Below are 12,498 nucleotides of genomic sequence, written 5' to 3' on the forward strand. Positions count from 1 at the left end.
AGACACTATTCTCTCCGTTGTGAAACAAAGCCTCTAAAAAAACAACAGAAACCCCACCTGGTATGAATAAATGTCCATTTATTACGTTAGGGCTGGAAAAAGACAAGGAAAACCCAACCTATTAAAGTCTTCCATCATAATAAACGAGCCATATTTGGTTACTGTGCCTTCTACCAATGACTGATGAAGTGGCACTGGCCTGGGTGACGGAAGAGGTACGGGAGGGGAGGGAGCTGCGCTCTGGCTGAGCCAGCCCCCGTGGGGTGTCCCACCCCATCAGCAGAGTGATAGATGCACGGCTTCAAACCTAATACAAAAATATTAACACTTTTGGACATTAGTCATCGCTGTTATATCTCTACAATATAATCCTTTATACTGTACAGCTATAACATAAAAAGGTGCAATTCCTTTTTCTTTAAAAAAATCACACACAGCACATGTTTTTATCGTTTTATTTTTAAGTATAAACTTTTTTAAACACTTTACATAAATTAACTCCTCTGAGACTAATATTTGATGTACAGTAAATTGTTATTCATATAAAAATCCATAAACAACTCGTCTCACATAATTTACAAAAAAATCAGGGTTTCCTTTGCTTATCTGTAACAAGGATTCTACTTGCCATTTTCCCCCCAAGGCAAACCACGTTAGCATTGTAAAATCCATTATTAAATTCCCATGGTAGCATAAGTCACTTGTGCCAATGTCCTTTTAGAAAGCAGCACAGTTTAAAGCAGTTGGGTCGTCTATAAACAGTAATTTTTGCCCCACATTTTAAAATTAACAGACATATACCACATCCTATGCAGTGAGAAAGAGTTAGAGAGAGAGAAAAAGAGAAAGAGAGAGACTACTTCTGGTAAGCAAAGGTCAACAATTCAGTAATATTTGGAAACATTGTATGGGCTGTATCTTAATTAAGTACAGTGCCTCAAAGGAACAGATAGCCTGTTGCCAAAATCTGTAGGCCTCTTCTTTATTTTATTTTATTTTTTTTTTAATACTTTTCAGTCCAACTGGAGTGCAGCGATATGCATATGTAAACATATTCTTTAAAGCAGATCACCTTTAAGGTCATTGAGAAAAAAAAGTTTTGTCATTAGCAGTATCATTCTTCTGGAAGGCGCTCTTTTCGTTAGAGTCTGTTCGGATTGTGCTACAGAAAAAATCTGAGCAAAGATGTAAGCTTAGGCTCAAGTAGTAATGCAGCAAAACAGTTTGGTCTCCTTTTTAGAAGACACTGGGACACAGTCTCTTTGGCAGCCTGAGCTAAGCCAGTGTGTTACCTCTTTCCTATCTCACTTTGTCTGAGGAACTGTATATTGTTAGCGCTGTCTGCTAATTCTGGATATTGCTCCACAGAGAGTACATAGTACCCATCATATCCTTGTACCTTTCCAGCACTTAGCAACTGCCTCTTTTCTCCTTCTGTCCACAGCCTGGCCCCTTCCTCTCCATCTCTTACTCTCTGCTGTTCTCTGGCCCAGGCACTGGACAGAGCTCTTTGCCTGGCTTGCTCCAGTATTCGGGCCTTCTCCTCGTCGAGCGTCATGCCGTAGCGGACGTGGAGCGCTAAAGCGCCGTACTGCATTTCGACGTCAGCAAACCTGCGAGTCCTGCCGTTCACCACGGTGGTGGACTGGGACACGGTGACGTTGATGCCGTTCTCCAGGGCCTTCCGCCCGCTCGTCAGCCTCAGCGTCCCAAGGTCGCTCTCGGGGGAGGTGGTCTTGATAAAATAGTGCGTATCCTTTCCCTCAACCGTGAAATGCAAGTTTTCTAGGTAGTAGGCGTTGTTCAGAACAGCTGCCACTTTTATGCAGTCCTCATTGGCGATGTTGAGCACGTTTGTTTGTACTTTGCCTTGATTGACAGCGAGCATCACCCCTTTCCCAATCAGAGACTTCACCGTAGCAAACCACAGCCATGACTTCTCTCCACTGGATTTCCGCTTGCTGACCTGCACTTCTGCCATCTTTCCCAGGGAAAGGAAAGCCTTTGCTTGTCTCGCCACTTGTTGTTGCACTCCAGAAATTGGCTGTAAACAAGAACAGACAGAAGTTTTACCAGCCATCTGTAGCCCACCACATGCCAAACAGCCAGGCTTTCTTGGTGTGCTGCCCGTGGATGACAACAGGATATGCCACAACTGACAGTGCCAAGGAGTTAATTAAATCCACGTACTGCTTGTTCTGCTGAGTTACAAGGCTATTTTCTTTGATAACGTTCAGTGCTTTTTCTCTTTGTCTCCCTGAGAACCTACACAAAAATGACATTTACCTTGGGTTACCACAGGACAGACCTTTGCAACAGTAATACTTAATACGGGTAAGAGCTATCTTAGTATAGTGCAGTCTCATCCGCTTGTTTGAATGCAGCTCCTGTCTACTCTGACTCCATTCAAATTGAGGAGATGTTTTCAGGTCACAAAGCTGCACTTTAGGACAGGAACAAGCCCTTCTTTACGCTGAGTCAGGAGATAAAGAGTCTCTCAGGTAGCTGCAGTCTGAGACCAAACTGCAGGGAGGCTCTCATAACCCCTCAAGCTGCTACAGGAAGGAGAGGAATCAAACTGTAACAACAGTCTTTACAGTAAAAGAAAAGCAAATGGTGCAGAGCAGTGAGATGGAATACTGGGGACTGGTGCCTTTTCTTGTAAATACTTGCAGAAACTGATAGAAGGGGATGTGTGAAAAGGCTGTGGACAATTCTGTTGTGTGAGCTTCCATTTCACCCCAAGTATCAGCATGCTGCCTGAGAGAGATGAGCAGCTTCTCCCCCCCAAACTTCAGATGGGTGCCATCCTGAACAGAGCAGAGTGCTTTGTTGACCACTAGCAAAGACAAAGGGCAATGAAAGAAAGGAACCAATGTGGAAGTCTAAAATATGCTCGCTTGGTATTTCATGTTTTACTGTATCTGGGGGAGTCTTGTTGAAAAGGTGGATATGCTATAAAGAGGAGGGAATAACGAGGTGCAACTGTGGGATGCAAAAGCACAAGATAGAAAAGCTAGGATATGAGAATCTGCAAAAGAAGTTTATTTTGACTGTTAAGAGCTACACCTATCCCAGCATGCCACAAGTGCTTTCTGTAAAGGGGGAGGATAGCTGGGAACGGGACCTGCCAGCGTAATGGCTGTGCTTGGCCAGAACAGCTAGAAGAGCAGGAGCAGCTAGCCGGAAAGCAGGGCAGCTCACATTACGGAGTCAGCTGTGGTTGGGATGAGACCTTACAACTGAACAGAACAGGCACATCTTATCTGTCTAACCCTGGGCCTTAACAGCCACAAGCTGTGAACGAGCTAGTATTGATGGAGGTGGGGAGCAGACAGCTGCCCTAGCAGTTGTCTCAGCAGGAAACAGAGAGAAAGATTTAAATAGCTTTGGCTGCACTTTTGAAAAGGAGTACTTAGTTTCTGTAGATGATCCAGTTTATCTTCCAATTGACCCCTTCTCCCTTCAGTCAAATATTATTTTACCCGTTTGATTCATTGCTGCCAAATGAGGCAAAAGCGTGTTCAATTTTCCCAAATTTCTGGGTGAGAGACCAAGGAGTAATTAATGGACTCCTACAACCTTAATTCAGCCTTGCTGCTACCAAAGCCTGGTGAAAGGCTTGCAAAGGCTTCTCTGCTCTGCCATGCGGGCAGCTTTCTGGAGTGGACAGCTCCTGAGGGAATTAAGAATTGACTTGGACTCTCAACTCTTCTTGAATGTGGCAGATTGCTGTCTGCACTTGCTAACAAGTATGGATTTCAGCAGTTGTAAATCCTACATGAAAGCTATTGAGCACAAAATATATTCTAGACAGCACGCTTATCACTGAGAGCAGTGAGATGCTATAGCAACTTCGTAATGACAAAGTTTGTTTATTTTTAACATGTATCCTCAGAGCTCTGAAGCAAAACCTCAGAGCTTACTCCAGAGTGTTCAAAATACTAAGTGGTTTGTGCGTTTACTTCTGGCTGCTGGTTGCATTTTCTTGTTCAGCAATGAATATCATAGTCACAGCTTCTTCCTACCTGAGATTTTTAAATCTTTGTTTTCCTCCCACTTCTCCCTTTCTCTCTGTAATGTCACGTGCCCCTGGCATTCTTCACATTGTTGAGCTCTTTCCTGAAGATTTTTTCACAACTAGCTGTCTGCTCTCATCACTTTGACCAGACTGGTGCACCTCTGCCAGTGTTAGTGGATAATTGCATTCTTTAACCTTTCAAATCTAAATAAACAACCTGTGATAGTTCTTCACAGCCATGCCCAATGACAGGTGTCTTACCTCCTGACACAACCACCTTGAATGGTATTCCTGCAATGCTTCTCCTTCACTGCTTCTACTGCTCAGAGGAGACACCAGTCTCATGCTGTGCTCTAAGGTCTTTCCCTGTTACTCAATCCCTGGCTATTAAGAAAGTATATATAGTGGGTCACTTCATGCATGCAAAATTAGCTTACACATGCTGCTACCTTCTGCTGGGCCACCCTTCTAATGATTTATTGTCTAAATTAAGTTGTAAGATTCTTCAAGACCATATCCTCTTTTAATCATGTAAAGTTCTTTACTGTGATTCTTGTAAAAAGAGATCTGTTTTTGACTGCTCACAATGGGATCATCTGTTTTACTGTCTCTTCACACTTCCTTCCTGAGAACTATGGGTGTTTTGAGGACATAGGTCTTTGAGCGAGTTTGATTTGTAAATACAATTTTCTTAAGGAGCAGATTTAGGTTTTCACTTCCACAATTATTTCTTCCATCACTGAGAACTGTAGAAGGTTTTCAGAACTCAAATTCATTTTTTTTCCTTCCAAAGAATTTCAAAACCACCTTGAGTTTTTGCTTTATGTAATGTAATGGGTTTTACCTCAGGTAATTTCATTTTCAATATTTTATCTTTACATATAAAACATGGTTAATATTAAAGAGAAATAAAATTGTAGTGGTGCCTGGTATGCATAATTTATATCACCTGTTCTCCTGTTTATTTCATAGCCTATTTTTTTTCTCCAGTGTTCAGTTTCTGCCTTCAGGCAGAGTGTAAGTACTAATCTGTAGTTTCTGCTACAAAACTTAGAAATCTTTAAAGGGTCTTAGACTTCTTTTCATTGATTATTGTCTTTCTGCATTTTTATTATTGCTGAGAGCAAAAAAAAAAGGTTATTTAAACTGGTGCCTAACTTAGGAAATCTGTAAGAAAAACCACTATCTGTAATTTCCTGAATTGTTTTGAAAGCAGAGAAAAGCAGAGTTCTGAAAAGCACTGTTCAGATTTAACTTAGCAAGAACCCTGTCAGGATTATCCATGCCTGATAAGACCTGAACAGAAGGAACATTCTGTCTTGTTTGATTTGTACATTTAGTTTTAGTTCTTACTGGTATGTCCTCCCATTGCTGGCTCTTCACAAGTTCATAAGAAGGTTCTGTTAAATCAAATTTTGGAACAGGGAAACCAGGAATGGCATTGTGTAGATGGAAGCCGAATGTCACCAGCCAGCTGTTAACATCTGAAAGAGAATTATTAGAAAAAAAGAGAAAAATATTAGAATCATAGAATGCTTTGGGATGGGAAGGACCTTTAAAGATCATCCAGTCCAACCCCTCCTGCAGTGAGGAGGGGCATCTTTTAACTAGATCAGGTTACTCAGTACCCCATCCAACCTCACCTTGAATGTTTCCAGGGACAGGGCTTCTACACCACTTCTCGGGGCAACCTGTGCCAGTGTTTCACAACCCTCATTGTAAGAAATTTCTTCCTTATGTCTAGTCTAAGTCTCCCCTCTCTTAGTTTAAAAACATTATTCCTTGTCCTGTTGCAACAGGCCCTGCTAAAAAGATTGTCCTCATCTTTCTTATAGAGCTCCTATAGGTACAAAAAGGCCACAATAAGGTCTCCCTTGAGTTTCTCTTCTACAGGCTGAACAACCCCTACACTCAGCCTTTCGTTATAGGAGAGGTGCTCCAGCCCTCTGATCATTTCTGAGGCCCTCCTCTGGACCTGCTACAACAGGTCCATGTCTTTCCTGTGCTGAGGACTCCAGAGCTGGACACAGTGCTCCCTGTGGTGTCTCACCAAGCAGAGCAGAGGGGCGGAATCTCCTCCCTCGACCTGCTGGCCACACTGCTTTGGAGGCAGCCCAGGATATGGCTGGCTTTCTAGGCTGCAAGTGCATGTTGCCAGCTCATGTTCAACTTTTCATCCACCAGTGTCCCCAAGTCCTCCACAGGGCTGCTCTATATCCCTTCAGTCCCTCAACTTGCACTGATACCAGGGATTGCCCCAGTCCTAACTTGGCCTTGTTGAACCTCATAAGGTTGGCACAGGCCCACTTCTCAAGCTTGTCCAGGTCCCTCTGGATGGCATTCCATCCCTCAGGAGTGTCAGCTATGCCATTCAGCTTGGTGTTGTCTGCAGACTTGCTGATGAGGGTGCACTCAATCCCACTGTATATGTCATTAATGAAGATGTTAAGCAGCAGTGGTCCCAGTATGGACCACTGAGGGACACCACTTGTCAGCGGTCTCCCTCTGGGCATTGAGTCATTGACCACTACTCTCTCCATGAGACCATTCAACCAATTCCTCATCCACCAAACAATCCACCCCTTCTCCAATTTAGAGAGAACGATGTTGTGGGGGACCATGTCAAGGGCCTTACAGAAGTCCAGATAGATGACATCCATAGTTCTTCCCTTGTCCACTGATGTAGTCACTCCCATCATAGGAGGCCACTACGTTGATTAGGCAGGACTTGCCCTCAGTGAAGCCTTTGGTGAAGCTGGCTGTCTCAAATCACCTCCCTGTCTTCCCTGTGCCTTAGCACGGCTTCTAGGAAGATCTGTTCCATGATCTTCCCAGGCACAGAAGTGAGGCTGGCAGGTTGGCAGTTCCCAGGGTCCTCCTTTCTGCCATTTTTAAAATTAGAATTGTTCTATATTTTGCAATCATACCATTTTTACATGGAATACATTTTGACAGTTGATTTCCTTCTGTAGTATGAAAATTATTCAACAGTCTTCATTTTGGTATGTATGAATTTAGATTTGTGCTACAGTGACAACAGCAAGCTGATACAGAAAACCCAATGTTCTAAACTTACAAGAAAACTTCTGTTCTGTGTAAGAGTTGCACTATGAAAGGCAGTTTGAAAGACATTGCAGGTTTCAGCAGTTCTGAAGGCCTCAGTGACTTCCAGAACAAGTACAGGAACACAGTTAAAGGGAGATGTCCTTCTAACACAGAAACTGGGATTTCATGGTCAGGCTGAACACGCTTTATGTCACACCCTCATCATCAATACTTTAAAACAAAGCAAAAAAGAAAAAGTCTTGCAAAGCACATCCTGTCCTTTGGTTACGTATGTCTTCTTGTAATGTCTTCAACCTGCCCCGGAAATAACACCTATATTGCCAATTACCTTTTAAATGATTTGGCAGATAATGTTGATTCAAGAGAAATCTCCCTCTCTTCAAGATGAAGTTTGACTGGTGAAATGAAAAGCTAATGAAGTGTATTACAGTTGCATCAGTAAGCAGACAGGATACTAAATTAGCATTAGATAACACTGTTTAGGATACATTTTATGCTCTGTTAAAAATAAATACATTGGGGATGCCAACAATTAACTATTTAACAATTGTTGGGCAAGAATGGGTGTTCTGCCTTGTTTCTGACTTTCTACCCTATCTTTCACAAAGGCTAAGCTTGGCAGAAGCTGGCAGAGTGCTCCTTACCAAGTCTAGTCTTTTTCATTTAAGAAAGCCCCAAGTAAGTGGAACATGGAATCAAAGTTTTCCAAATGTTAAAAGAACAAAAAATATTTACCTTAAGTTCTAACCTTTCCATATAAATGCTATGCCTGATGAGGCTCTGCATATAAAACTGCCAGTCAGCCAAATGACTAATTGTAACAATAACCTTATATGAGCAGTGTGTGTCTGTATTCCATACATCAAAGATGCTAAGAAAAGAACTAAAATTGTACTTTAAGGGCAATTTTTGAACTAAGTGCACCATTTTCAGTGCCACAAAGAATCTGATTGCAACTGCATCCCCTGCAGCACACGCTGCTAAAAGAGGACAGATTCAAAGGTCTGTTATTATCCTTGCTCCCAGGCAGCCCGTTAGCAGCCCTGTTAATAGCTGCTGTTTGTTAAATTAATGCAAGCCCACTTTGTAGGATGCTTTTCTGAGTGGTAGCCTCACAACTTGTAGGTAAGTGGGGCTAAGCCCCTCCTGCAGTCTGGCACTGTGTCTCTAAAGCATTTTGGATTATTTAATCTATTCCAATATGAAAATTCAAATGTGTCTAAGCCATGCATTTTTCTGAAACTTTTTGTAGATGTGCAATCAGATTTTTTTTTTTTTTCATGAAAAACATGACACATCACTGACTCTAGAACCACAAAAAACATACAGGTTCCCTAAGAACTCGGTTACACAAGAAGTGGCATGTTAGTAGCTTTTTGTTGTGAAAAAAGAGATCCACACTCCTTTTTCTGTATCCCACTTCTCCTTCTCTGCTCCTGGCTGTGTACTCATTATTTTGTGCTGGCCCTGGAGCTTATGGGACTTCCCTTTCTTGGATAATTGACATTATGCTGCCTGGCTCTAATCCACATGTAAGGAGGTTCTCATGAACAGTCTTGAGGGGTTCTTATTCTTGTAGTTGCTCAATACTATTCTTTTTTATCATTATAAGCACCCTGGTTAATTCATAACAGGATTGGAAGGAGAACTTTTGGAAGATTTGAAGGCTCCTCTTTTGTTGCCCAGTGCGCTGGGATCTCTTGCTGAGGCACCTTGTGTTACAGTTCAGTCAGTGGGAGAGGAAGAGAGATACTCCACTGGTACTCCAAAAGGTACTTTGCAAAACCCAACCCCTCTGCATACTGAGATGCTCTGAATTAACTTTTTGGGTTAACAGTCTAATATCAAAGCATCATAAGGCCTGTGTAGGGCACGAGGTTTAGGTTTAGTTACCCAAACCTGAAAGCTAATAATGGCCCGTGGATCTTAATCTCTTACACAGGTAACTAAATCAATGTCTAAAGCTAGAGGAGCTATTTTCAATATTTCCTACGTTTGCTATTTCACTATTCCTGGTAAGTGTCTTTGCTGTAATTATTCTCATTGTTAAGCACATAATGCTTCCTCATAAAGAACTTTTCCAAACATGGACGTATTTAGGTACTTCAGCAAAATGATGAATTCCAGTCTGAACTGATTACTTACAGGTCCAGCACCCCCAAGCTAAAATTACTTTGTTGATCTGGTTCTAAACACCAAGTACTTTTCTAAACAATTCTCTTCTCTCAGAGTTTCTTTACTGATCTTCCCCAGACAGTATCCCCACGTGCAACCCAGATAATCAGATTCCAGATTATGAGAACACAGAAGGTTAAATTATCGAGTAAGTGGGAGACAGTCTTGCAATTAAGTAACCAAAGTCTTTTACCTGTGATATAATCCTTCACATCATGTATTTTACTGGCTGGGTTGTTATTTCTAAACATGTACAAATTAAAAGGAGCGGGATCCTTCCCAATTCTCTTCCAGATTTCAATATCAGGTGTTGTCCACCGTCCTGCCAGTATGTCGTAATCTCTTTCTCCAAAGTGGACTAGCTTGGTCAGTGGATCATACAAGCCTCCGTGGAATCCAATTACCAGCTGGAAGTCAAGGTTAGAGTCAAAATAGATCTCCCCATAAGCAGTGTATTGAATTTGTTTGAGCATGAGACCGTTGCTGCTGAAAACAGCCAGTGGTGTCCCTGTATTGTCTGACGCAATGTAAAACTCATCTCCACTGCTAATTTCCATGGCAAAAAGGTGTCCTTGCAGGTCATAGTAAAGAGATGTGATTTCAGAACTTGAGTGGTTATATACATGAGTTATCCTGGTTGGGTAGGTAAGGTCTGCGTAGAAAAACTGGAGGTGCTGTCCAAGGCTAGTTTTACTGGAAACTCGCCGTCCAAGCCCATCGTAGCGGTAGATCACCGTCCAGCCGCTGCCTTTGCTATACACTCGAGTCAGAAGGCCCTTTGAGCTGTACTCAAAGATCTCAGTGCCCCTCTGACGCAGAAATCCGTCTTCATCTAGCCGGTACTGGACATCCCCTAGTCGAGTGATTCTGTCTCTCAGGTCATAGCGAAGCGGCGTCAAGCGGGCGCTGCTGCTGGGGTTGAGCAAGTGGAGGTTGCCATTCAGGTCATAGTTGTACCGCCACATTATTTTTTCATTCAGATAAACAGTCTGGAGCTGACCATCTACATCATACTCGTAAGCGTATTTTGTGGTGTTGGCAAACGGCCCGATCTTAATTTCTCTTTTTGTCACGCGCCCCATGTTATCGTACTGAATTGTAATCCAATACATCAACGACCGAAATATTTCGTACTGGATCTCCTTGATGCGGCCATGCGCGTCAAAGTGTTTCGTGTAGGTCATGACAGCCGTTGAAATGATCTGGTTAATATCATAATATATAACTCCAAATTTTCCAAATTGCTCGACTTTGCCAGAGATATCGTCAAACTGGTAGAGATCAATGGGCAACGGAGTTTCATTGATGACGCCTTGCATGCTAGTCACTCGGAAGCTGTTGTCGTAGCTGTAGTCAAATCGGGCATTTACCATTCCGTCCTCGCTAAAGCGGAAAATCTGCCTGTCAATCAATGGGCCAATCTGCCTGTATCTAATGGTGCAGATAAAACCATCGCTTTGGAGGTTTACTGTTTTCAGGACTCCCGCTGTCTCATCGTAAGTAAAACTAACTCTTGTACTATCATACAAAATTTCTGAGAGCTTGGTCTGCCGTCTGTACTTGAACAGCACTCTCCGGCTCGTCCCCAGGAAAGCCGTTTGAAGGAGCTGCCCTTCTTCGTTGTAGTCCATTATGACAGAGGCATTACTTTCCGGGGGGTTGTATATATTCCGGTAATAGCCAATGGAGCGGATGGTCTGCATGGTATGACGAGCAACACTGGGCATGGTGACAGCTGAAAGACGATCCAACAAATCATATTCGAAGATATACTGCCTTTGGCTATGGAGCAGAAGAACCATTGACTGAAAATTAAGAACAGATTTTTACCATGTGACAAATGATGGAGCATCACCCCCCACATACCAATACGATTTCTTTACAAAAATGTGACATTCTCACTTGAGGAAATTATCTCCTCTTTAATTGAGTTATCCTTGACCTTACATGTTGTTAACATCTCCCTGCCTAATTTACTTAGATGCTTAATTGTAAGGGGTTCTGTAATTAGTAGTTCCACATTCATAATTTGCCACTTGTTATGACTGTATCACTCTTTTATCAAGCACTCACAGCTAAACAGCAGATTGTCAATGGATTCAGATAAGTCATGTTTAATATGGGGAGAAGTAAAACTGTCTTAGAGCCATTAACTCAGGAGGAGAACAACATATGGGAGATACAATTTCTTCTCTACAATTAGAGATGATTTTGAAGAATCTGAATAGCCTGAGGTCCCTGAATGCTGTGTTCCTGTTCTGTAAGCTTTTAAGGGAGGCAAAACAGTTGTTTGTTTATATCAAAAGGAGCTACTTGGAATTTTTCTGACAATTTTCTGATGCGTGGCTATTATGTATCATAGGTCTTGATTAAATTATGTCTACAATGAGCAGTAAACAGTACTTGCCGAGCAACAGCTTCAATAGAAATATATTTAAACCCCAGAAAAAAACGGATTCTCTTTTTGCATAGCACGCATGAGATAGCACAAGAGGGACTTCCACAGGTATTTCTAGAGGGAAAGCTATCATTCAGCAATTGTTACATAGAATGAAGATACCTAATCTTTTGCCTATTGTTTATTTGGATGCTACATCATATAGCAAGTACAAATTGACAGCTGTAACTATTTAGAAACAAGAGCTTTTCTTGGTAATGGGAAAAAAAATCCAACAGTGAGGAATTTAAAACCAGATTATTTTCAACTGAATTACACTGCAGAGACCTAGTCCCTCTACCTTATTTTAAGTGTTAAGACAAAAGGTAAATACAGATGCTGCTTCTGAGTTGTTGGCGTAAATAATTTAAAACCACATCAATTCCAAGCAATTAGCTACTGCTTGATTACGTAGCTATTGTATAAAACATTCCCCCAGGAATCGCATGTTGATACTTAGAATAAGTGAAATGTGCTGCTACTGACTATTTTTGCTTTGTGTGCAGCAGTCAGATGCTGCAGAATTTTGGCACATTCCTAACATCTTTTAAAACCCAAGTGTTCTTTACCTTTTCCAAATAGGTGTAGCTCCAAGTTTTCCCATCGGCAAACACTCTAGACACTATCCTTCCCTGTCCATCATACTCTATTTTTTCACTAGTTGTCCCTCGCTGTATGCTGCCTATTTGACCTGTGGATGAATAGGTGACATTGACAGCCATCAGCTTGCTGCTTGGTAGCCACAGGGTGGGGTGCCCTGACGTGTCGTAGGCAATCCTCAGCAGGCATTTACGGGGGG

At 42.1% G+C, this 12,498-nt stretch overlaps 1 protein-coding gene across 1 annotated transcript in view; it reads right to left on the reverse strand.

The window, feature by feature from the left end:
- Window positions 1–441: 441 nt before the first annotated feature.
- Window positions 442–12,498, reverse strand: part of LOC103781747 (teneurin-3-like) — a 97,970-nt gene continuing 85,913 nt past the window's right edge. Inside the window, 5 exon segments of the mRNA XM_008949468.1 lie at window positions 442–2,044; window positions 5,375–5,505; window positions 9,456–11,067; window positions 12,269–12,493; window positions 12,496–12,498. The exon segment at window positions 12,496–12,498 is cut by the window's right edge and continues 87 nt beyond it. Coding sequence (XP_008947716.1) covers window positions 1,289–2,044; window positions 5,375–5,505; window positions 9,456–11,067; window positions 12,269–12,493; window positions 12,496–12,498 — 2,727 coding nt within the window. The 3' untranslated portion in view covers window positions 442–1,288.

This window comes from Merops nubicus, unplaced genomic scaffold, assembly GCF_000691845.1.
Source record: "Merops nubicus isolate BGI_N331 unplaced genomic scaffold, ASM69184v1 scaffold12541, whole genome shotgun sequence".
NCBI classification, from domain to species: Eukaryota; Metazoa; Chordata; class Aves; order Coraciiformes; family Meropidae; genus Merops; species Merops nubicus.